At 46.9% G+C, this 25844-nt stretch overlaps 1 protein-coding gene, 1 non-coding gene and 1 pseudogene across 4 annotated transcripts; 2 read left to right on the top strand and 1 right to left on the bottom strand.

Annotated features, from left to right (window-relative positions):
- Positions 1 to 11184: 11184 nt before the first annotated feature.
- On the top strand, positions 11185 to 25675 carry TIPIN (TIMELESS interacting protein). 3 transcript variants are annotated; one of them, XM_040969569.1, is made up of 8 exons: positions 11185 to 11248; positions 13787 to 13924; positions 14042 to 14120; positions 14678 to 14753; positions 18067 to 18189; positions 18448 to 18511; positions 22290 to 22496; positions 25203 to 25675. In XM_040969569.1, exons 2-8 carry the CDS (start codon positions 13795 to 13797, stop codon positions 25385 to 25387), a joined length of 864 nt encoding a protein of 287 aa, XP_040825503.1. In that variant the 5' UTR covers positions 11185 to 11248; positions 13787 to 13794; the 3' UTR covers positions 25388 to 25675. The 3 variants fall into 3 exon arrangements, with proteins under 3 accessions (XP_040825503.1, XP_040825505.1, XP_040825504.1); XM_040969571.1 differs by lacking the exon at positions 25203 to 25675 and having other exon boundaries at positions 22366 to 22453; XM_040969570.1 differs by lacking the exon at positions 11185 to 11248 and having other exon boundaries at positions 13774 to 13924.
- On the top strand, positions 19640 to 19775 carry LOC121149694. Its single transcript, XR_005882828.1, has one exon.
- On the bottom strand, positions 19904 to 20251 carry LOC121149120 (annotated as a pseudogene).
- Positions 25676 to 25844: the final 169 nt, after the last annotated feature.

The raw sequence follows: 25844 nt of genomic DNA, 5'->3' as shown, positions 1-25844 counted from the left end.
CTTTAACCGAGGCCTTCCCACTCCTTGGCCAGTCCCATAGCTGACAGTGTATAGGAACAGATATGAGGCCAGCATTGTGGTGCAGCAGGTAGCACTGAGGCACCACTGACATGCAGCACCCAGCTAGAATATTAGTAGGAGTCCCAGCTGCTCCACTTCCAATCCAGCTCCCTACTTACACACCTGGGAGAATGTGAAAGGTGGACCTCTGCACCCAAGTGGCAGAGCTGGATACAGTTTCAGGCTTCCAGCTTTCAGTTTGGTCTAACCCTGGCTGGTGTGGCCATCTGGAGGAATGAACCAGTAAATTAAAGGACCTGCCTCACTCTGTTCCTCTCTCTGTAACTCTGCCTTTCAAATAAATAAATACTTTAAAAATTTGAAAAAGGAATTGAGGAGTCTGCATGCATGTGTGCATAGCAGTGACTAATTTTATCTATACTAAATGCAAAATTGTTAGTATTAGGGGCCAGTGCCATGATGGAGCCAGTAAAGCTTCTACATACAGTGCTGGCATCACAGATTGGTGCTGGTTCAAGATCTTGCTGCTCAACTTCTCATGCAGCTCCCTGCTCATGTACGTGGAAAAAGCATTGGAGGACGGCCCTAGTGCTTGAGCCCCTTCTTCCCCATTGGAGACCCAGAAAGAAGTTCCTGGTTTTGGACAGGCCTGGCTCTCACTATTGTAGCCCATAGGGGTGAGCCAACAGACAGAAAACCTCTCTTTGTAACTCTGTCTTTCAAATAAATAAATACTTTTTCTAAAATGTCAGTATCAGGGCCAGGAGTGATAGCCTAGGGGCTAATGTCCTTGCCTTGCTCACACCTTCTGGGTGCCGGTCCATGTCCCAGCTGCTCCACTTCCCATTCAGCTCCCTGCTTGTGATCTAGGGAAAGCAATCAAGGACGGCCCAAAGCCTTGGGTTCCTGCACCCATGTCCCATGTGGGAGACCCAAAAGAAGCTCCTGGCTCCTGGCTTTGGATCAGCTCAGCACTGGCTGTTGCGGTCACTTTGGGAGTGAATCACCGGATGGAAGGTCTTTCTGTCTCTCCTTCTCTCTACATATCTGACTTTGTAATAAAAATCAACAAATCTTAAAAAAAAAAAAAGTTTGCTGGAAAGCAATCTGGATTTCAAGCATACTTACCCTGGGGCAGGCAGTGTGGGTGAGCCAGTGAAGCCACCCTTTTGGAATGCCCACATCCCATATCAGAGTGCCTGGTACAAGTCCTGGTACTTTGCTTCCCACCCAACTCCTGGAAAAGCATCAGAGAATGGAGCAAATACTGTAGTTCCTGCTACCTGTGTAGGAGACCCAGATCGAGTTCCAGGCACCCGACTTTAGCCCGTCCCAGCCCTGGCCATGGTGGCCATTTGGGGAGTGAATAATTGTCTTGCATGGGGCCAGGGCAGTGGCACAACAGGCTTAAGTGTTAGCTTGCAACACCAGCATCTCATAAGGGCAATGGTTTGAGCCCCAGCGATTTTTCTTCCTACCCGTTATTTGTGGAATTACCAAGACTCTCAGCATCTTCCTCATTGGAGAGACTCGGTGACTATTATGTAAACTCATCTCACCCATCTACTATCCGGCTAAATAGCAGAAACTTCGTAAATGATGATTGTCCTGGCAATTAGAGCACATACCTTCTACCTGTAACTAGGTAAGTGACCTTGGAGGACCCCTTTTAGCCCTCTGAGACTGAGTTTCCCCTTTGTAAAGCTGTGAGACTGGGCACTACAACTCTTATAACACAGCTCTAAACTCTTTTATTATTATTATTTTTTTTTAATTGGAAAGGCGGATATACAGAGAGGAGATACAGAGAGGAAGATCTTCCGTCCAATGATTCACTCCCCAAGTGAGCCGCAACGGTCGATACTATGCCGATCCGAAGCCAGGAGCCTCTTCCGGGTCTCCCACGCGGGTGCAGGGTCCCAAAGCTTTGGGCCGTCCTCGACTGCTTTCCCAGGCCACAGGCAGGGAGCTGGAAGGGAAGCGGGGCTGCTGGGATAGAACCGGCGCCCATATGGGATCCCGGGCGTGCAAGGCGAGGACTTAACCACTTGTGCCACGGCGCCGGGCCCAGCTCTAAACTCTTAAAATGAGAAGCCAGTGTCGTGTTGTAACAGGAAAAGCTGCCTGCTGAAACAGTAAAATCCCGTGTGGTCACCTGGTTTGTGTCCTGGTTGCTCCACGTCCCATCCATCTCCCTGCAGATGGCCCTCATATGTGGGTCCTTGCCACCCACATGGAAGACCTGGAAGAAGTTCCTAACTTCTTCTGACTTCGGTCTGGTCCAGCCTGGGCTATTGCGGTTAGCTGGGAAATGAATCAACAGATGGAAAATCTCTTCTTTCTGTGTCTTCCTCTCTGAGTAACTCTGGCTTTCCAATACTAAAGAGAAAAATTTAAAGAAAGAAACTCCTAAAATGAGCTCAACCTCTTACTCTGCAAAGGCAAAGCCTCATGTCAGGTGCAGTTCCCAGCTCTGCCTGTTCTGACAGAGCCTGGAGAGGAACAGGGTACATAGCTGTGTGTGTATGTGTGGCTGGGCAGTAATCCCTATGCAGTAGTGTTAGTGTTCTAATAACAGTCGGAGTATTTTATTTCACAGACGGCTGTACAATTACAGCATTGGGGCACCTGCTAGGGAAGAGATTCCATGATCCCTGGGCCCATGTAAAACTACAAAGCACATGGATGGACCCACAATTATAGTTTGGAAGATCCTAAAATATACAGAAACCCAGGACCATGGGCCAGGCACTCAGTACATTGCTGCAAATGAAACTTCTCCCAGATATTTGCAGGTTTCTATGAGCTGTCTGCCCCAGAAGGAGAGTGAATTATAGGAGAGCGATGGGCAGTCTTTAATATGGCTCCAGGGTTGGGACTGATTGCAACAGGTTAAGCCTGAAATGCTCACATCCCCAGTTCAAGCCCAGCTACTACGCATCTGATTCATCTTCCTGTTGAGGCAGCAATGATTCAATCCTTGGGTCCCTGCCACTCTTGTGAAAGACCACTGGGCGGCGCTCTGGGACCCTGGCTTGTGCCTGGCCTAGCCCTGTATATTGTGAGCATTTGTCTGGCATGAACCAGTAGGTGGAAAGTAAGTGTGTATGTGTGTGTGTGTGTGTGTCTGTGTGTGTGTGTGTGAGACTAACTTTCAAGCAGATGGAAACAAAGAAACATGAGAAATGCAAAGAAGGTAGCATCGCTCCCACATGTTCTTATCACAACTCTCAGATCAATCTAAGGCGAAGAGTCACTCTTGTTTTAAATTTCCTGCTTGTAATCTTGCCAAGAAAATGATGTTGCAGGGGTTTTCCACTGGGGGAGAAGCAAGCCTTTAAAGAAAATGATGACAACATTTGAATCATTGCCCTTGGAACAGAGATTGGAGATTCGTGAACTCTCATACCAGACACTATAGGAGCCTGGACTGTGATTGCAAAGGAAGTGGAGACTTCCTTCTCCCCAGCTGTCCTCGAGGACACTGGCTTGTCCCAAGTGTTCTCTTCTTCCTCTAAAAGACCCCCTCCCCCGGGCTCCAGAGCCAAGCATCACAGCAGCACTTCTGGTCAAGCCCCCAACTCCCCTCCCCAGAGGTGCAGGATCTGACATCCTGTCTGGTTGAACCCACTTCCTCTCAGAGCAGTGAGTACCACTCAGCCTCTGCCTCATGCAGGAATCTTCTTCCAGTGAGGGGCCAGCAACCATTAAAAAGAGGCTCCCAAAATAGCCCTGTAGTTTCATCGCCTTTGGAATGTGTGACATCATTACACAGAAGCGAGGACGGATGCATCTGGGGGGGTGGGGTTGCAGGGTTCCCCATCCCCCCTTCACTCAGTTCCTCCACAGGGACAGCTGCCAACCCCCCAGGAGCTTACATACCGGGATCATGGCTTATATTCCTCAGCCATCAGCTATTCATTTCAAACCTTTTAAAATTAGATTCACCCTGTGCAGAATTACAGGCAAAGGAAGTTAATGATGGGATAAGCATTTAGTAAAAAGCCAGAATTCTCTCGTGATGTGGTATGGGGTGGAGGGAGGCAAAAAGGTTACATGGGATTTCTTCACATGGAATGACTTGTCCTTTGGCAATAACTGGAGAGTTTTTCTTGTGGGTTTCCCAACAACTGAGTTTTTCATAATAAAAAGAGTCAGAAGCCTTAGCATGTGAAAAAACAAATACTGGCTTGCCTTTGAAACAAACGAAAAAACCTGACATTTCACAAAGCCTCAGATCCTACTCGATCAACTGCCTGTGAGAATGGCTGATACTAAACACAGACTCCGTCAGGTAAAGAGGTCAGCATTAGTGATACAGCAAGAAGGGCTCACGTTGGGTCCAGTGCCATGGTTCAATTAGCTATTCCTCCATCTTGCAAGTACTGGCATTCCATATGGGTGCCAGTCCATATCCCAATGCTCTACTTCCCATCTAGCTCCTTGCTTCTGGCCTGGGAAAGCAGTAGAGGACAATCCAAAGCCTTGGGACCCTACATCCACGTGGCCGACCCAAAAGAAGCTCTTGCCTTTAAATAACCTCAGCTCTAGCCATTGTGACAATTTAGGGACTGAGTCAGTGAAAGAAAGGGTCTTTGTCTCTCCTGGTCTCTGTAAGTCGGCCTTTCCAATAAGAGAAAATAAATCTTCAAAAAAAGAATGGTTTGGGGCCCGGCACGATGCCGCAGTGGTAAAGGTCCTTGCCTTGCACGCCCGGGATCCCATATGGGCGTAGCTTCTAATCCCGGCAGCCCCACTTCCCTTCCAGCTCCCTTCCTGTGGCCCGGGAAAGCAGTGGAGGACGGCCCAAAGCCTTGGGACCCTGCACCCGCGTGGGAGACCCGGAAGAGGCTCCTGGCTTTGAATTGGCTCAGCTCCAGCTGTTGCGCTCACTTGGGGAGTGAATCATCGGACAGAAGATCTTCCTCTGCCTCTTTTCCTCTGTATATCCGCCTTTCCAATAAAAATAAAATAAATCTTAAAAAAAAACGGTTTGTTATCTTTCGCATAATTTTCTGCCCTACTTGTCCTTACACACACCACACATAATCTAGTACTAGTTGCATAATTTAAAAAACATACAATTTGATACAAAACACACCTAATGTGCAGAAGAATTGATATGTTTGATGTGAAATAGGTGTGGCTCTGACACTGTGGCACACCAGGTGAAGCTGTAGCTTGTTACTCCTGTGACACAGAACACTGCTTCTAGTCTCAGACGCTCCACTCCTGATCCAGCTCCCTCCTATGCGGCTTGGGAAAGCCAGCTCGTTGTTCTTACCTGGCCCAGGCGTGGTTGGTGCAGTTATTTTAAGGAGTGAACCAACAGATTTGCTTATTTTTTTAAATATTTATTTATTTTAAATATTTATTATTGAAAAGTCAGATATACAGAGAAGAGAGACAGAGAGAAAGATCTGTGCGATGATCCACTCCCCAAGTGACCACAACAGCAGGTGCTTAGCCAATCCAGAGCCAGGAGCCACGAACTTCTTTCGGGTCTACTACACGGGTGCAGGGTCCCAAGGCATTGGGCCGTCCTCGACTGCTTTCCCAGGCCACAGGCAGGGAGCTGGATGGGAAGTAGGGCCACAGGGATTAGATCTGGTGCCCATATGGGATCCCGGTGTGATCAAGGCAAGGACTTTAGCCGCTAGGCCACTGCTCCGGGCCAAGGGTTGTGAAATTTGAATCAGCTTTGTCACAACTCAACCTCCCTGTGCTGTAGCACCTGCTCCTCTGGGTGAGCATTTTAGAAATACTTTTCCTGGGCCCGGCGCGGTGGCACAAGTGGTTAAGGTCCTCGCCTTGCACGCCCGGGATCCCATATGGGCGCCGGTTCTATCCTGGCAGCCCTGCTTCCCTTCTAGCTCCCTGCCTGTGGCCCGGGAAAGCAGTCGAGGGCGGCCCAAAGCTTTGGGACCCTGCACCCACGTGGGAGACCTGGAAGAGTCTCCTGGCTTCAGATTGGTGCAACACAAGCTGTAGCAGTCACTCGGGGAGTGGATCATCGGATGGAAGATCTTCCTCTCTGTCTCTCCTCCTCTCTGTATATCTGACTTTGTAATAAAAATAAATAAATATTGTAAAGGAAGGAAGGAAGGAAGGAAAGAAGGAAGGAAGGAAGGAAGAACGAAAGGAAGGAAGAAAGAAAGGAAGGAAGGAAGAAAGAAAAGGCAACTATGTTGGCATACTGGCATAGTTAACGCAAGTTTGGAATTAGCCCAGTCCAGCATGCCTGCCAGCTATTGGCTGCTTTTATCCCAGCAGTGTAACACTGACCTAGGTACAATGCAACCTAGGCAAATGCCTACAGCCAGGGTGCCTTTTTGTTTATTTAAGAGAAAGTCTCAATTTTGATGCAATCTACTTTTGATACAATCCAATTGATATTTTTCTTTTGTAGTTTGTGCTTTCTTTGTCCTTTCCAGAATATAACACCATCCAAACGCAGTCAGGGAGGTTTTCTTCTGTGAGTTGAATAATATCCCTCAGATTCTGGTCTTTAAAATACGCCTCTTGCTTACAGAAAGGCCCTGGGAACAGCTCTCTAGCTCCCTCACGTGGTGAGAACACATATCTCACCAGCACACACTTCAAAGTTTTGAGTGAAAAAGTACCTACAGTTTCTGATTTTTCAGAATTTTAAAATATCTTACCATTTGGGCCAGCTACGTGACATAGTAGGTGAAGCTTCCGGTGCGGCTCCCTGTTGATGGCCTGGGAAAGCAAAAGAGAATGGCTGAAGTTCTTGGGCCTCTGTACCTACGTGAGAGTTTCCAAGGAAGTTCCTGGCTTTAGCTCGGCCCAGCTCCAGCCACTGTGGATATCTGAGGAGTGAACAAGTGGGTCGAGGACTTACTTCTCTGTCTCTCCTCTCTGTCACCATGCCTTTCATTTAAAATAAAATAAATCTTTTTTTAAAAAGGTCAAATTGTTCTGGCTTCTCTCTATAATTGAATCTCTAATTCCATTCTATCTCACTTTTTTTTTCTTTATTTTTGACAATCTTTACATAGCCGATTGGGGCACAAAAGGTTAAGGGTTACAGGAAAGTGGGTCAGACTATTGTTTCCACATTGTTATTATTATTTTTTTCTGTATCTGGGGTAAAGGAGGAGATAAAGGGAGAAGCCCCACCCAGCTTCACACCCATCCCAGGTCCCCGATGTGGGGCATGCTCCAAGGGTCCTGCTCAAGTGGTTTTGATAATTCAACAGTTATGAATTGCTGTCAGTCTTGCCATTCTAAGCACGATGAAATCGCTGCAGAATCGACTGTTAACATAGTCCAGCTTAGAGTCTCTGTTTGCCCAGATTTTCACTTCCAGCATATGGCTGGGGTCGTTGACTGAGTTGTTCTGTCCTCTGTTGTGGTACCAGGTGTCCTCTGTAGGTTCCAATGGACTGCCATATCCTCCATGTGCACCTAGATGTGCTGTCCACTGCTCCATCTGAGCCTCTGAGGAAGCTCAGCTTTGATACTTGAACTCCATGGTCAGACCATGGAACCTGCACTTCTCTTCATGGTTGGGGTTCTGAGCCCAGCAGTTCGATTGGGGGAATCCTGATCCCAGACGAGATTCTTGTGTGTACTTGCCAATACAGGGCTTGGCACAGTCCGTTGCCCCCAATGAGCTGGTGGGTGCAACTGCTGGGTCAGTTCTGTTTCCAGCCCTGTCTTCCACTCGAACCAATAGGTGTTGCAGTCCAGCCTGGTTCTGCCCAGCATACACTCGGCCCCCACATAAACCAGTGGGAGCTGCAGCCTAGTTGGAGCGACCCACAATCTATCTCACTTTTGGAATACTTTCTTATCACTCTGCATTTCCATCCAGTTTTATTTGCAATTAAAATTCTTTAATTTTCCCTACCGCTAATGCGTGCGCGCACGCACACACACACACACACACACACAGAAAGAGAGAGAGAGAGAGAGAGATCTCATGTAGTAATTTACTGCCCTAATGTCACAATGGCCAGGGCTTGGCCAGGACCAAAGTCTTAGACTAGGAACTCAATCCAGGTTTCTCACACAGGTGGCAGGAACCCATTACCTGCTGCCTCTGGGCAGGTGCATTACAAGGAAGCTATAGTCATAGACAAACACAGGGACTCTGAATGTGGGATGTGAGTGTCTTGACTTGGTCTTAAGCCCTGGCTCAAAGCCCTCCTCTGGGAAGCCTAACACATGGGAGAAAGGAGTGTGCTTGCCTGAAGGAATATTGTGTTGTAATAGGTTCTTCATTTTAAAAAATTTCTTTATTTTGTTTTATTTTACTTTTATTGGGAAGGCAGATATACAGAGGAAAAGAGGCAGAGAGGAAGATATTCCGTCCTATGGTTCACTCCCCAAGCGAGCACAATGGCTGGAGCTGAGCCAATCCAAAGCTGGGATCCAGGAGCTCTGCTAGGTCTCTCACGCAGGTGCTGGGTCCCAAGGCTTTGGGCCATCCTCGAGACTGCTTTCCCACGCCACAAGCAGGGAGCTGGATGGGAAGTGGGGCTGCTGGGATCCCAACTATATGGGATCCCTGTGGGCACATGCAAGGTGAGGACTTTAACCACTGCACTATGGCGCCAGGCCCCGTAATACGTACTTCAAATTGGTGAGACTCCGCCTACACCAACTCTGACTCCTGTGTCAGTTGGCTCCAAGCCTGGGAAAGCTATCTGCATAAAAGACCAGATGGAAAGGAGAGAGAAAAGCAGGGCAGCTTGTGTGCAGGTGAAGACTTTGTCAGCTACAATGTAACCTGCCCCCAGGAACACCAGATGAGTGATTCATTCAGAACAGAGGTGAGATTGAGAAGGTGTGAACTGGCAGAAGTCTTGGGGGAAATGCTCTCAGCTTCCAGCTGCAGTGGAAGTGGTCAGTGTTTAAGTATGCCTACTCCATGAGAGACTTCTGTTTGTATTCTAGGCCTTTGCATAATCCCCAGCTGAAAGCCTCCAACACACACACACTCCACTCCACTTTTTAAAAGGTTAATTGATTTTGACTGGAAAGACAGATTTCCAGAGAGAAGGAGAGACAAATGGAGTTCCCAAATGGACTCAATGGCTTAGAGCTGACCTGATTCAAAATTTGGAGCCAGGAGTCTCCCAGGGTCTCACACGGGCGCAAGGTTCCAAGGCTTTGGACCATCTTCCACTGCTTTTCTAGGCCTTTAGCAGGGAGCTGGATGGGAAGTGGAGCAGCTGGGACACGAACTGGTGCCCATATAGGATTATGGTGCTTGTAGGTGGAGGATTAGGCTGTTGAGCCATTGCTCGCTCTGTGCCCAATATTAGTACCTTAATTTAAAAAATTTATTAATATATGGGGCACAGCGCAGTAGCATAATGGTTAAGGTCCTCGCCTTGAACATGCTGTGTTCCCATATGGGTGCTGGTTCTAGTCCTGGTGGCTCTCTTCCCATCTAGCTCCCTGCTTATGGCCTGGGAAAGCAGTCGAGGACGGCCCAGGGCCTTGGGACCCTGCACCTGTGTGGGAGACCCAGAAAGAGGTTCCTGGCTCCTGGCTTCGGATTGGCTAAGCACCAGCCATTGCAGCCACTTGGGGAGTGAACCATTGGATGGAAGATCTTCCTCTCTGTACATCTGCCTTTCCAATGAAGCAAATAAATATTAAAATTTTTTTATTAATATGTAATACACTTTTCTTCCCCCTGGGGAACAGTGTAGCAATTTGGTACATATGAGCAACATAAGCCAATCTAACCAGGTGACTAGTCCACCGGTTTGCTTCTCTTTATATTTGGAGCTCACCTGCTTCTTTTATCCAGGACATTCATTTATCCAGGACACAATACATCATCGTGCACTGTCGTTACCTTGCTGTTAGGTTTTAATAAAGACACAGCAAAGTAGAGAATAATTTTGCCAATGTCTCCCAATTATCTTCTAGATTTGTCCACTCTTATTATTTTAGTTTCAGGTGATGCTCTTAAATTTAGCTTCACGGCTAATATACTTTTTTTTTTTAAATTTATTGTTAGTAACATTGTATTATGTGAAACAGTTTTATAGGTACTGGGATTCCCCCCACCCCTCCCACAACCCTCCATCCATGGTGGATTCCTCCACCTTGCTGCATAACCACAGTTCAAGTTCAGTTGAGATTCCTTTGTTGCAAGCTAATATATTTCTATATCCGAACAATATTCTAGCCGATGGAAGGCATGTCAGGACTCACTGTTTCTGAAACAGAAAAGATGACACATATTCTGGGGATTTTCACGTCTGCACTCCTACCTCCCAAATCCTTATTTCTCTTGTGTTTTGTTAAGAGTGTGGGAAAAATGTTATTGTTGGGCAGTGTGAGATTCCTTTGTGCTGAGATTACTGCTACTCTACTAGACCAGGAGGTGTCTGGACTTTGGGAGGATTCCACTTTAGTGATAAATCTGTTCCTTGCTGCCCTGCGACCTTGTGATCTAACCCAGGTGCAGGGGGGTGAGGGCACAATTCTTCTCTGGTCTCAGGAACAGGCGGAAGATAAGGGTGTGAGAATGGGCTGAGCCATAAAGATAATGGGTATGGGAACGGATCAGGCTGCCTGTGTCTAAGGTTGTTACTTTTGATGTATTCTGATGTATTTCTCAGCCCAAAAGGGCCTATATAATCTTCTGTCTTGGGCTCCTTCAGGGTCAGTCTGCGGCTTGGCTGGCCTGTGTGCCCCAAGTGCGGTCTGGCCCAGCATGCTGGTGCAATAAACTCTGTTTGCTGTTTGCATTACCAGCAAGACTCTTTGTCGTTCTCTGGGGATTGACTAGCTCGCACCCTGACTTCCGGGGGCTTTAGCCCAGACTCTTTAACAGTTTCAAAACATACTGAAACTTTTATGTTCAATGATTCCTATTCACTCTCCAAAAGTGGCAGTTTCTCATCCAGTACTGGGCCTTTTAACCTTTCTATTCCGCTTGCTACTCAGTTTTCTAAAAACCGCAATTCAGTCCTAGAGCTTAATAACTTGCCACAAATGGCCCACTGCACTCAGCGATGGGGGCGGACGTCGCGCATGCGCCTTCGGAAGGGCACGGAGGGATGCCGGAAATACAAAGCCGGACATGTGTGGGCGGGCCTGCCAGACCCCGCCCAGAGCACGCGCAGATTTGGCGCCAAACCGCTAGTTCTCTTCTCGCGGCCGCGGTCTGGGATCTCGCGAGGAGCACAGCGCCCTGTATCCAGATCTCCGCGGTGGGTTTGTGGCTGTTTGGGAGGTGAGAGCGCGGAGTGGTGGGCGGGTGAGGGGCCTGAGGCGGCGGGGCCGGCGGTGTAGACGCCGGGCGGCGGGGCCGGCGGGCGAGGGGCCTGAGGCGGCGGGGCCGGCGGGCGAGGGGCCTGAGGCGGCGGGGCCGGCGGGCGAGGGGCCTGAGGCGGCGGGCCAGGGCCCTGAGGTGGAGGAGCGGAGCGGCTGGGCGGCCAGGGCCAGGCCTGCGGAGCCGCGGGGGAGCGCACCGAGGGATGAGGCGGACACCTGGCTCGAGCGGGACTGGATGGGCGGGGAGGCCGGGCCCGCGTCGCCCTGTAGGGCACACGCCTCGCTCTGCTGCTCCCCACGAGCCTTTCCCCGGGAGGCCCCGCGTTCCTGACGGTCCCGCGACCCCGAATTCTGCCTGGGATTCTCCAAGCCTTGCGAAGCGCGCTGGGAGTTGGCGGGGGATTTTTAGGGGTACCATCCGGGGAAGGGGGTGGGGATGTCCACTCAGCCTCGGGAGGTGGAGGACACTGGGAGCGAATTGTGTGTGGGACATTACAGCTGTGACCGTCTCTTGCTTGGGAGTTTGTTGTCCATGTATTAAGAAAACTCACCTTACTGATAACCCAATATCTAATATGTCCGTACTTGTCCTCGACTTCTGAGGTGCTTGTCGGGCTTTGAAGAAGTATGAATCCCACTTCCCCCAACGGGGTTTCATCAGCATGGAGCTAAACCGACTCCTCCCGGCGAGAAAGCCGGTTAGATGAAGGGAGGCCTAGCTGCCTTTCTAGTTGGGTCACTCATTTTTCATTGGGGATTTTACAAAGATGAAGAGGCAGAAAAATCTTCCGTGCGCTGGTTCACTTGCTGCATGGCCACAACAGCCAGAGCTGCCCTTGTCTGAAGTCAGGAGACAGGAACCTCTTCCAGGTCTCCCACGCAGGTGCAGGGTCCCAAGGCTTTGGGCCACCCTCTACTGCTTTCCCAGGTCACAAGCAGGGAGCTGGATGGGAGGTGGAACGGCATCCCCCATATGGGATGTCAGGGCCACAGGACTGAGAACATAAACATAGAGTGCCACGTTGAGGCCCCCCAGCCCTGCCCATGGCCAGAAGTTGGTTTTTTTTTTTTTTTCAAACATTTGTTTATTTTTATTGGAAAGTCCGATGGATGGTTAACTCCCCAAGTGACCACAGCGGCCAGAGCTGAGCCGATGTGAAGCCAGGTGCCAGGAGCTTTTTACAGGTCTCACATATGGGTGCAGAGGCTCAAAGACCTGGGCCATTCTCTATTGCTGTCATAGGGCACAAGCATGGAGTAGTTGGGACAGAAACTGGCACCCATATGGGCTGCTGCTGCTTGTAGATGGAGGATTAGCCATTTGACCCATTTTTGGCTCTTTTCTGCAAATCTGCCTTTCCAATACAATAATAAATTAAAAGATGTCAAACATGATGTAATTGGGCCCGGCGCCGTGGCCTAGCGGCTACAGTCCTTACCCTGAACACACCGGGATCCCATATGGGCGCCGGTTCTAATCCTGGCACCTCCACTTCCCATCCAGCTCTCTGCTTGTGGCCTGGGAAAGCAGTCGAGGACGGCCCAAAGCCTTGGGACCCTGTGCCCGTGTGGGAGACGTGGAGGAAGTTTGTGGCTCCTGGCTCCGGATTGGCGTAATACCGGCCATTGCACTCACTTGGGGAGTGAATCATCGGATAGAAGAACTTTCTCTCTCTTTCTCCTCCTCTGTGTATCTGACTTTGTAATTAAAAAAAATCTTAAAAAAAAAAAAGATTTACTTATTTGAAAAAGTTACAGAGAGAGGGAGAGAGGTCTTGCATCTGCTGGTTTACTTTCCGAATGGCTGCAGTGGCTGGAGCTAAACCCATTCAGAGCCAGGAACCTGGTGCTTCTTGGTCTCCCTCGTGGGCACTGGGACCCAGGGTTTGGGACTGTGTTCTGCAACTTTCCCAGGCATATTGGCAGGGAGTAGGGTAGGAGGTAGAACATGGGGGATTCAAACCCTTGTTCATCAATGTGGTATGTCAGTACTCCAGGTGACTGCTTTACCTTCTGTGCTGCAGGGCCAGCCCTTAAATTTTGAAGATTTACTTGTTTTATTGAAACGTCACATTTACAAAGAGGAGGAGAGACAGAAGTGGCCACAATGGCCAGAGGTGTGCTGATCCAAAGCCTGGAGCCAGGAGCTGCTTCTGGGTCTCCCAAGTGGGTGTAGGGTCCTAAGGCTTTGGGCCATCCTTTACTGCTTTTCCTTGCCATAAGCAGGGGGAGTTGGAAGGGAAGTGGGGCAGCTAGGATATGAACTGGTACCTATATGGGATCCCAGCACATGGAAGGTGAGGACTTTATCCACTAGGCTACCACACCAGAGCTCCCTGAATTGTGATCTTCTTTTTGTGGTGTGTGATTTGTGACTGTTTGAAAGAAGAATTTGCTGCAGATGAAAGTTGACTTATATAAGATGGAGACTATATAGATGAATACAATTTTATACATTTAAATGAATTTTTTAAAAAGTGACATTTTTCCACTGCAGGGGAAGAGATGCTAGAACCGCAGGAGGATGGCCTGGTTGACCTACCAGATTATGAACATACAGAAGATGAAATGTTCCCTGCTTTCCCCCCTCCGGCCTCTCCAGAGAGACGAGATGAAGAGGCGGAGCGTGAGGAAGGTCTGTATGGAGCGGCAGAGCAGTGTTGCAAGTCTTGTTATACCCTCACCAGCTTAGCTGTGTTGCAATTTGTGAGGCTTCAATTATGTAATACTAAATCTTAGTGTATTTCATTAGAGTCAGGGAGTGGAGTACGTGTTCCTGTGCCTCCAAAGAGAACAGTTAAAAGGAACTTGCCCAAGCTGGACGCTCAGAGGTACAGTCACGATTTTCTTGTACATTTTGTATTTTTTCTTAATGCCCATCTTTTTTGTTGTTGTTGTTAAAGATTTACTTATTTTTGTTGGAAATCAGATATACAGAGAGGAGGAGAGACAGGAAGATCTTTCATCTGATAATTCACATCCCAAGTGACCACAACGGCTGGTGCGGTGCTGATCTGAAGCCAGGAGCCAGAAACTTTTCCGGGTCTCCCACACGGGTGCAGGGTCCCAAGGCTTTGGGCCATCCTCGACTGCTTTCCCAGGCCACAAGCAGGGAGCTGGATGGGAAGTGGGGCTGGCCAGGATTAGAACCAGTGCCCATATGGGATCCCAGCATGTGCAAGGCGAGGACCTTAGTCACTAGTCTACTCTGCTAGGCCCTAGTTTTTCTTTTAATGGTAGAACTTTTAGTTAGAATAATTTAGAAGTCAGAGATTGCTAGAAGTTTTTGTTTTTCCAACTCGGTAGAAATGATGTTTTTTCTTCTTTCTAGTCTTGGTTTGGACATGACGTTGGAATTGATATATTCAAAATATGTTTTTACCTACAGGTTAATTTCTGAGAGAGGACTTCCAGCCTTAAGGCATGTGTTTGATAAGACAAAATTCAAGGGTAAAGGTCATGAGGTGAGAAATTCTTGGGTTTATGTTCTTTATTTTTTTTATGGAAAGGCAGATTTACTGAGAGACAAATTTTTATCTGCTGATCCTCTTCCAAGTGGTCACAGTAGCTGATGTGAAGCCAGGAGCCATCAGCTTGTTGGTCTCTCTTGTGGGTGTGGAGGCCCAAGGACTTCAACCATGCATGGTTGCTTTCCTACACCATGGCAGGAGCTAGATTGGAACTGGCACCCATATGAGATGCTGCCCTTGCAGGTGAGGATTAACGTGCTACACGCATGAGATACCACTGCATCAGTTCCTGGTTTTCATTTTAAACTTACATTTTTAAAAAATAGCAAAAGTGGGGCCTGGCACAATGGTTATATGGCTACATTCTTACCTTCAAACTACTGGGATCTCATATAGGTACTGGTTCATGTCCCAGCTGCCCTGCTTCCCATCAGCTCCCTGCTTGTGGCCTGGGAAAGCAGTGGAGGATGGTTCAAAGCCTTGGGACTCTGCACCTGTGTGGCAGATGTGAAAGACTCTTCTGGCTTCTGGCTCCTGATCGACTCAGCTCCAGCCATTGTGGCCATTTGGGGAGTGAGCCAATGTAAGAAGATCTTTCTGTCTTTCCTTTATTACATAAAGCTGATCTGCCTTTCCAATAAAAGTAAGTAAATCTTTTTTAAAGATCTATTTTTGGGCCCGATGGCGTGGCCTAGCAGCTAAAGTCCTCGCCTTGAATGCCAGGATCCCATATGGGCACCGGTTCTAATCTCGGCAGCTCCACATCCCATCCAGCTCTCTGCTTGTGGCCTGGGAGGGCAGTCAAGGATGGCCCAAAGCTTTGAGACCCTGCACCTGTGTGGGAGACCCAGAAGAAGCTGCTGGATCCTGGTTCTGGATCGGCATAGCACCGGCCGTTGCACTCACTTGTGGAGTGAATCATCGGATGGAAGATATTCCTCTCTGTCTCTCCTCCTGTCTGTATATCTGACTTTCCAATAAATAAATAAATCTTTAAAAAAAAAAAGATCTATTTTTATTGGAAAGTTAGATATACAGAGAGGAGACGCAGAGAGGAAGATCTTCCATCCACTGATTCATTCCCCAGGTATCCGTCATGGCTGGAGGTGTGCCGATGCGAAGCCAGGAGCCAGGGATTTCTTCCTGGTCTTCCACATGGGTACAAGGTCCAAGGTCTTGTGCTATCCTCGACTGCTTTCTCGGGCCACCAGCAGGGAGCTGGAAGGGAAGTGGAGTAGCTGGGATACAAACTGGTGCCCATTTTAGATCCTGGTGGATGAAAGGCAAGTATTTCTCTGTTAGGCTATCATGTCAGGCCTAAAGTAAGTAAAGCTTAAAAAACAAAAAACAAAAAACGCCCAAAAATCGTGATGGATGTTTAAATTTATAGTTAAGGCTGCGGTAGGGACACTTGCAGCTCATGTTAGAATAACTGAGTTCCTGTTCTAGGCCTGTTCTCAATTCTGCTAACCTGCATCTTGGAGACAGTGACCCAAAGGGGACCTAGATTGAGTTCCTGGCCCTGTCCCCACCTCTGTCATAGTCAGCATTCAGGGAGTGAGCCAGTGGGTGCGAGAGCTATTTGTGTGTCTGTGTTTTTCTTGTCCCCTCAAAGATATAAAGGAATTAATTGTGAAAATAGCGATCAAACTTTGATTCATTATGTTCTTGGGAATCCCAGAATACTTTACAGATAGTATGATTACTTATATCTCTTGAGAAACAGTGGTGATGCAGTGGAAAAGTGTTTTTTTTAGTGAAGATTTCATTTATTTGAAGACTTAGTTGCTGTTTGAAAAATGGAGTTATAGAGAGCAAGGAAAGTGAAAGAGGCCTTTCATCTTCTGTTTCACTCCTTGGATGATGCAATGTCTCTGCCCGGCCAGCTGAAACTAGGAGCCAGGGGCTTCTGGATCTCCCATGGGGATGCAGAGTCCAAGATGTTAGACCATGTTCTGCTGCTTTCCCCGGTACATTAGTAGGGAACTAGATCAGAAGTGGAGTGGCCCGTTCTGAACTGACACCCATATGGGATGCTGGCATTGCAGATTGAGGCTTATTTATTTTTGAAGTTTATTTATTTTTATTGGAAGGCAGATCAGATTTCCAGAGAGGAATATGTTCCTTCATTTACACTGTAATCAAAGGTTAGTCTCAGTAAAGAGTCCAACAAATAACAAATAACAAAATGCAACAGTAGGTCTAACATTTGTGTAATGTTTTCAGATAGGAAAACAGGGCACTGAGAATGAAGTGGGGAGTCCCACAGAGGCGGGAGGGGAGTTTGCAGCCGTGCAATCTTCTGCACCAGAGCTTGGGCCTTCGTTCTCTCCTGGAACGTGCTGCCAAGGAGAGAAGATCTTCACTTGATCTTAGCCAAAAGACCGAGAAGCAATAGAGAGAAGATCTTTTATGTTAAAACTGGCACTGCTAGTGTTTCTCTTCAGTAAAATCTTTGGTTTCTTTTTTTTTTTCTATATAAAAAATGCTTAGTTGCAGTTTTAAACATACAGAAGTACCTGGGATTGTTAACTTTCTTACTAGTCTTTGCCCTTGCATTCTCTGCATATATTCTCCTGTTCTGAATGCTTGCTTCTCTGCATGTGGTTCAGGAACCTGTCACAATCATTTTGAGATATTTTATTGAAGCATATTTGGGAGTTTTACTGTAAGTATGTGAAAAACATTTTTTTTTAAAGATTTATTTTATTCTTATTACAAAGTCAGATATACAGACAGGAGGAGAGACAGAGAGGAATATCTTCCATCCAATGATTCACTCCCCAAGTGAGCGCAACGGCCGGTGCTATGCTGATCCGAAGCCAGGAGCCAGGAACCTCGCCAGGTCTCCCACACAGGTGCAGGGTCCCAAGGCTTTGGGCCGTCCTTGACTTCTTTCCCAGGCCACAAGCAGAGAGCTGGATGGGAAGTGGAGCTGCCGGGATTAGAACCGGTGCCCATATGGGATCCCGGCGTTCAAGGCGAGGACTTTAGCTGCTAGGCCATGCCGCCAGGCTCGAAAAGATTTTTTTATGTATAAAGATTTAATATGGGATTCTCCTTCAACATTATTACATTTTCGTACAGGGATGTTTTATTTTAATCTGATTTTTAAAAGTCTATATCCAGTGTTCGTTTATATTGCCATTCTCTAAGCCCTAAGTCAAGATTTTTCTTTCTGCGCTTCCTTCTGAAAGTGTCTCAACCTTACTAATGTAAAATGTCACCGGTGACTTTGGTGTTGCTTTTCAGCTCTGCAATCTGCTGACAGGGCCCTCCGTTTAGCATTTTTCTTTTTATGTGCCAGGCTGAGGACTTGAAGACGCTCATCAGACACATGGAGCACTGGGCGCACAGACTGTTCCCCAGGCTGCAATTTGAAGATTTTATTGACAGAGTTGAATATCTGGGAAATAAAAAGGAGGTTCAGGTAAGTGTTGAGGTGATTATGAATATCATTCATAAAACACAGGGATAGATGGAGTTGGACCTGAATTGCTTTTTGGGATCTTCAATTTGAAATGTGTATTGGTAGGCAAAATTAATAGTGGTTATCTGAGGAGCAGTTTTGTTATTATTTTTTTTTTTTTAGCAGTACTTGTAAAACTAAGATTTGCTTAAATGACCATTCCCCACTGTAAAATTATTGTTGAAAATGTCAAAATACATTTTTTTTGAAATTTTTCAGACCTGTCTAAAACGAATTCGACTTGATCTCCCTATTTTGCATGATGATTTTGTTGGCAGTAACGGTAAGAATGTGGGTTTATTTACTTTATAATAATTTTACTTTTAAAAGTGGTTGTGGTTGTTACGGGCAGTATTAGAGGATTGTATGTTTAGTCTTTGATTCTGTATATAATTACAGTACTGTATTTAGGAATGGGTTTAAATGCCTTGATGCACCTCGGATATTGTGTATGAAACTTTTCTTTTTAAATGTGGTTAAAAAAACAAAACATGGTTGAAGGGGTCTGGCACCTTGGTATAGGAGGTTGTTTCTGTCTGTGGCACCAACATTCCATATGGGCACTGTGTTGAGTCCTGGCTATTTCACTTCTGATCATCTTTCTGCTTATGGCCTGGAAAAGCAGCAGAGGGTGGCTCGAGTTCTTGGGATCCTGCAGCCATAGTGAGCTGCTGGGATAAGAACCGGCGCCCATATGGAATCCCAGCGCGTGCAAGGTGAGGACATTTTTATTTTTAAAGATTTATTAGTTTTTCTTAGAAAGGCAGGTTTACATAGAGGAGAGACGGAGAGAAGGGTCTTCCATCTGCTGGTTCACTCCCCAAGTAAGCGCAACGGCTAGAGCTGAGCTGATCTGAAGCCAGGAGTCAGAAGGCAGGTGAGGGCAGTCCTCTACTGTCTTCTCAGGCCACAAGCAGTGAGCTGAATGGGAAATGGGGCAACTGGGAACAGAACTGGTGCCCATATGGGATTCCAGGGGATGCAAGGTGAGGACTTTAGCTACTAGGCTACAGCTCTGGGAAGAGAGATTCTTTATCCACTGGTAGACTCCCTAAGTGGCTACTCTGGTTGGGGCTGGTCCATGTCAAAGCCAGGAACCACGATTTCCCTAAGAGTCTCCTATATAGATGATACCGTCTTTGGGTGCCTTAGCAGGGAGCTGGCTTGGAATGCAAATCAGTGCTCTAATATGGGATGCTGATACCACAGGTAATGCCTGAGCCACAGAAAAGGACTTTTGAGAACTCTAGGGATCCCTCAGTCCTTCATAGTACTTGTTTATAAAAATACACATCATGAGATGATGTATGTATACAGCATTGGAGAAGATAGTTCTGGGGAATTGGGCAGAAAGCTGTGGACGAAAGTTTGCTTTTTTACCTGTGCAGATCCTGGCTTGAGCAGGGCCTCTGTGACTGTTCCTGGTATGGGTTGCATTTGTTAGTTGTGCGGTGTAACCATAGACAGTCACACACATCAAAGCACATGGTTCCTGCCGACAGAGTCTGTATAGTTATCAGATTTTCTGTGCGATGGCTCCATACATGAATGTTTTGTCTCTTGTTTCTTCGTAGATGTGGAAAATGCATGTTCCACATGGGAGTTCTACAAGGTTATTTATTTATTTACTTACTTTAAAACCTTTATTTTTATTTTATTTTATTTTTTTTCATTTCTACAAATACTTTATTGGGTAGCATATGACTCAGGGAACTCACTGGCTATGGGGACCAGTGTCCCTCCACCCTCCCACGGGGAGAGCTCCAGGCAGGACGTGAATGGACATGGCCGGGCTGCACAGCAGGGGGCCAGGCAGGTGGTCACTTCTCCAAGGGCGCATAGTTGAGCAGTTGCTCAATCAGATCCACATGGGACAGCAGCATGCGGCGGCAGCAGTAGCGCTTCAGGCCCAGGGCATCCAGGGCGTCCCCCTCGGTGTACTCGGCCTGCAACAGCCCCAGCTAGGCCTCCCACTTGTTGCCCACGATCTTGCCGCAGTGAAGCAGCGCACGGGGATGATCATGGCGGCGCGCCAGGCTCTGAGCTCCACCGGACGCCGACTCTGCTTCACCTCCTGGAGCGTGTCTACTGGAGGGGGCGTGCAGGGCGCCGATTGGCTAAAACCTTTATTTTAGAGTTCCAGACAGAGGGGGAGAGACAGATTTTCCACAGCCAGGAACTTCCTCTGAGTCTCCCACATGGGGACTCCCACATGGGTCCCAGCATTTGGCCCACCCCTCACTGATTGTCCAGGCCCTGAGCACGAAGCTGGAGCTGGTATAGCAGCTGAGACCTGAGCCTGCACTCCTGTGGGGTGTTGGCGTTGCAGATGGCAGCTATGGCCACTATACCACAGTGCTGCTGTCACCCAAACTTATAAGTTGCTTTTAAAAAATTGTGAAGGAATGTGGTTTAAGCAATCGAGGATTTTAATTATGGCTATTCTGCATACATATGTCCCAGGATTAATTTGTATAAAGAAATGAGCTACTAAAGTATTAGATCCCACAACATGTGCCACTGGGTTAGTTTATTCATTCAGCAGCACTTTTGGAGCCACTGACTGTGTACTAAGCATTCAGGAGTGAAAGATGAGTCGCCTTAGACAGGTCAGACTAGCAAGAAGTTAAGACAGACAGGTCATTTCCAGTTGAGTGGTGGGTGATTCTGTAGGGGAGAGGAGCGCTCCGCAGAGGAGGGATCCCACAGAATCTGAGTGAGAAGCACTGAATGTTAGGCCCAGGTGACTTGGTGCAGAGGCATGCCTTCGCAGGGATGGCCGAGGGAGCAGAAGGGGACCTAGATGCGGGCTGCGCGTGAGGAGGCACAAATCAGATCCCGATTTGTTGTAGAGTCTGTTTTGTTTGTGTGTGTGTCTTAACAGAATAATCTTCAAACCTTTTTTGTAGATCACAAGAGTAAAATGTTTTGAATGTTTATTTAATGTGCCAATGAAGTACATATGCTTCTGTATAACACTTGTTTTTATTCTCACCAAAAATATATCATATTACAGTTTCAAAGTAAGGACAGTTGGATTAAATATTACATTGAATAAATATTTCTAAATCTGTTGGGCTAATATTTGTTGGTGTGGTTGGAGCTTGATGATTTTTTTTTAAGATTTTTTTTTTTATTGGAAAGTCAGATATACAGAGAGGAAGATCTTCTGTCTGATGATTTACTCCCCAAGCAGCTGCAATGGCCATAGCTTAGCCAATCCGAAGCCAGGAGCCAGGAACTTCTTCCAGGTCTCCCATGTGGCTGCAAGGTCCCAAGGCTTTGGGCTGTCCTTGACTGCTTTGCCAGGCCACAAGCAGGGAGCTGGATGGGAAGTGGAGCTACCGGAATTAGAACTGGTGCCCATATGGGATCCCGGCGCGTTCAAGATGAGGACTTTAGTCACTAGGCCATGCCGCCGGGCCCAAGATTTGGATTTTTTTTTTTTTTAAAAAAACAACCTATTTTATTGGAGGGGCAGATTTACATAGAGAAGGAGAGACAGAGAAATATTTTCCATCTGCCAGTTCACTCCACATATGCAGTCATAGCTGAGTTGATCTGAATTCAGGAGCTTCTTCTGGGTCTCCCACGTGGTTGCAGGGTCAAAAAACTTTGGGCCATCCTCTGCTACTTTGCCAGGCATGAGCTGGCGACTGGATTGGGAAGAAGAGCTGCCAAGACACGAACTGGCCTCTTTTAAGGGATGCTAGCATTTGCAGATGAAGAATTTGCCGGTTGAGCCATCAAGCTGGCTCCAAGATTTGGATTGTTTAAGTTCTCTTACTGGGTCAACCATAAAATATTACTAATCATCCCTAAAAACTCTTCTTTTCATGTATATTTTAAGTAATACTTCCATCTCTGCAGCATTCCTTGTTATAAGTAATTTATAAATGTATCTTGTCTAAGGTAAGCATATCTTTTTACATTCTCATGCCTCACAGGTGTTTCTTCAGGTCTGACACCTTGCGCATTTAAATTAGCTTTCAATTGAGTCCTTTGTGTAACTAGTTAATACTACAAATCCACTAATTTTTTTTTTTCCTTTTCTGATGCAGAAGAAGTAGGGGAAAATAATGGCCATGATGTAACTGCTACTGAATTTGATCCCTTTTTCACAAACTCGTCTGAAAGGGAGAAGCTTGCTTCTGACTCAAGTAGAACGCTAACAGAAGAACAACAACAGAGAATTGAGAGAAATAAACAACTGGCCTTGGAAAGAAGGCAGGCAAAGCTGCTGAGTAATAGTCAATCCTCAGGAAATGGTAAATTTTATGTTTGTTTTTTTTTTTTTTCCTTTAATGTGCTGCCATTAATATCAAAGTCCAATATAAATTTAATGTTTGTATTTATTAAGTTTGAATTTAAGTTAATGTATGTTGAAGGATGAAGGACTTAGAGTGTGTGTTCACTTTTTAGGCTCCCCAAAGAATGATTGAGTCATAGGTGGCTTTCTGGATAGCTGAGTACTTTTTTTCTTAATTTTTGTTAAGATTTATTTATTTTATTGGAAAGGCAGATGTACAGAGAGGAGGAGAGACACAGAGGAAGATTTTCCATCTGATGATTCACTCCACAAGTGGCTGCAATGGCCAGCGCTGTGTCGATCTGAAGCCAGGAGCCAGGAACCTCTTCCAGGTCTCCCACGCAGGTGCAGGGTCCCAAGGCTTTGGGCCATCCTTGACTGCTTACCCAGGCCACAAGCAGGGAGCTGGATGGGAAGTGGTGCTGCCGGGATTAGAACCGGCACCCATATGGGATCCCGGCACGTTCAAGGCGAGGACTTTAACCATTACGCTATCGCGCCGGGCCTAGCTGAGTACTTAAAAAAAATAGAGTGGATGTGTTTGTCCTAGTGTATCAGCTGCAGGTTGCGTGGCCTGGTGTGCTAGTCTAATGGCTAAATCCTCATCTTGCATGTGCTGAGATCCCATTTGGGCATTGGTTCTTGTCCCTGCTGCTCCACTTCCCATCCAGCTTCCTGCTTGTGGCTGAAGAAAGCAATAGAGGATAGTCCAAAGCCTTGGGACCCTGCACCTGCTTGTGACACCTACCTCCTGGCTTTGGATCAGCTCAACTCTGGCCATTACCGCCGTTTGGGGTGTGAACCAGTGGATGGAAGATCTCTGTCTCTCCTTCTCTCTGTAAATGTGGTCTGCCTTTCCATTAAAATAGTTATTTGATTTGCACAGATGGAGAAGGAGAGGCAGATGCTCCAGCCACTATTTCATTGCACCAACTCCAGGAGCTGCATCTGGGTCACCCACATGGATGCAGGGACCTAAGCTCCCCTGCTTTCTCAGGCACACGCACAAGGAGCTGGCTTATAAGCTGGAGCAAGTGCTTGAACTTGTGCCCATGTCGTAGGCTATGCTTTCCTTGCTGTCCCATAATACTGGCACTTTTTTTTTCTAATTTAATTTTTTCCTCTGACATTTATTCATTTGAAAGTATACTGAGAAAAAAGAGATACCAAGAGGTTTTCCATCCACCAGTTCACTTCTCAGATGATTACAATAGTTGAGGCTGGGCCAGGCTAAAGCCAAGAGACTGTAAGTCCATCTGGATGACAAGGACCAAGGGACTTGGACAGTTTTCTGCTGCCTTTCCAGGAACATTGATTAGCAGGAATTAATATAGTAAATGGAACAGTCTGGATGGCATCTGGTGCTGCAATATGGAATGCTGGCATTATTGGTACAGATGGTGATTTAAGACACTGGACCACAGTACAGGTTCCTGCAAGTTGGTTGGGATTGGAATGAAACAAGTAGGATTTCATGTTCTTCTCAATTTCCAATCCGGTATTTCTTCTAAAAATGGGGAAATAGGGTATATAGTAAGTAGAACATTTCACTCAATATAAATGATCAAGTGAAAACTTAAAATGATATCACTTTTTTTTCCAATTAGAATGAGTTTGTTTTATATTTACAGTAGATGTTTTATTAATACCATGTGAAAAATTAGAGCTGCAGTGCCTGTTTTTGCCACCAGTGTCAACATATACCTGAAAAAAATTTTTTCAAAGATTAATTTGTATTGGAATGATATACAGAAAGGAAGATCTGACCACTGAATCACTCCCCAAGCAGCCATAACAGCTGGAGCGAGCTGATCCAAAGCCAAAAGCCAGGAGCCTCTTCCCCGTCTTCCATGCAGGTGCAGGGTCCCAAGGCTTTGGGCTGTCCTCGACTGCTTTCCCAGACGACAAGCAGGGAGCTGGATGGGAAGTGGGGCTCCCGGGACACAAACTGGTGCCCGTATGGGATCTCAGCAGTGTGTACAAGGCAAGGACTTTAGCTACTATGCTACCTTGCCACAGTCCTAGTGTTTTTATTTACAGAAAGGAGACATCTTTAATTCACAGGTCCTCTTTCAGTTGGCTAGCCAATATGAAGTTGGGAACCAGGACAATCTGCACCCTTGTCGTTAGCAAGGATTTTGGCTATCTCCCTCCCTTTATGCTCCCGGTATTTGAAGGAGTAGGATTCGCCTGTTGTGCTAACCCCATGAAAATAAGGCTCACTTCCTGTTTATGAATTTGTTCACTTATTTACTTGGATGGTTAAGTGACTGAGAGGTCCTCCATCCTTTGATTTCTACCTCCAAATACCTGCAACAGCCAGAACTGGTCAGGCTGAAGCCAGGAGCCAGGAATTTCATCCGTGGCTCCTACATGGGTAACAGGAACCCGTGTATTTGAGGCATTATCTACTGCCTCCCACGTGTGCAACAGGAAGTCTGATCTAAGTGGAGGCTGGGCTTGAGCTGAGGTTCCACAGTGTGAGATGCAAGCATCCCAAGTGGCAGCCTAAGTTGCTGTACCACCATGCCCGCCCCAACAGAGTCAGACTCATCCACTGGCTCACTTCCCATGTGCCAAGGACGAGGTTGGATTCATAGTTTGAAATTTGTCTTTGCGGTTGGGCTAAAATCAAAAAGTGGTAATGGTTTTATTTCCCTTTGAGACACTGTGATGAACACATCCGGGATCCCGATCATTGAAGACGTTGATACTGCTGAGGATCAGGAGGAGGAGGCCTCTGGAGCGAGCAGAGGCGTCTCAGATGGGCCGCCTGCCCACGCTGTGGCCGAAGAGGAAGGAAGCACAGAGGAACAAGAGGACGTGCTGTGGCTGGGCCAGCCCTCTTAGACTGGGCCGCAGAGCTGTGGACTTCATCTGGGTAAAGGCGTCTGTTCAGTCACTTGTCCACGTGTGTGGGAGTACTGTATATTGTGTACTTGGTGTGAAAATCCTTAGGGAGTCTTGAGTTTTCATGTACTAAAACTCAGCTTTAGTTATTAAGCGTATTTATTCTCTCTACTGTTAGGACCTCCTCAAATGATCAGTGGTTAATAAGCAGCCTCTGCTGTTGCTGTGTGCCTTGGATTCCTTGTTCAGTGGATGTTGATACATAACTACAATTCTTGTTGCCATTTCGTTGTACATGTTATACTTGCGGTAAATGTTGACAGTTGGGACTTCACTGAAGAACTTGACTTACCAAAGCCTTAACAATTGACACACACACGAGACTGACAGCTCGAGACTGACAGCTCATTGCAAAGCCTGCGGTGCCCAGGACTAGTCAGCATCAGGTGACTTGATA

This window comes from Ochotona curzoniae, unplaced genomic scaffold, assembly GCF_017591425.1.
Source record: "Ochotona curzoniae isolate NIBS_2020 unplaced genomic scaffold, NIBS_Ocur_1.0 scaffold_4701, whole genome shotgun sequence".
In the NCBI taxonomy this organism is placed as follows: Eukaryota; Metazoa; Chordata; class Mammalia; order Lagomorpha; family Ochotonidae; genus Ochotona; species Ochotona curzoniae.
Note: the sequence above shows the minus strand (reverse complement) of the source record. Positions and strands in the feature narration are given on the sequence as shown.

Coding starts and splice junctions, on each gene's coding strand:
- TIPIN (XM_040969569.1), top strand. CDS start 13,795: ATGCTAGAACCGCAGGAGGATGGCCTGGTTGACCTACCAGATTATGAA. Junction 18,190..18,447: donor GAAATAAAAAGGAGGTTCAG/GTAAGTGTTGAG, acceptor GAAATTTTTCAG/ACCTGTCTAAAACGAATTCG. Junction 22,497..25,202: donor TAGTCAATCCTCAGGAAATG/GTAAATTTTATG, acceptor TTTCCCTTTGAG/ACACTGTGATGAACACATCC.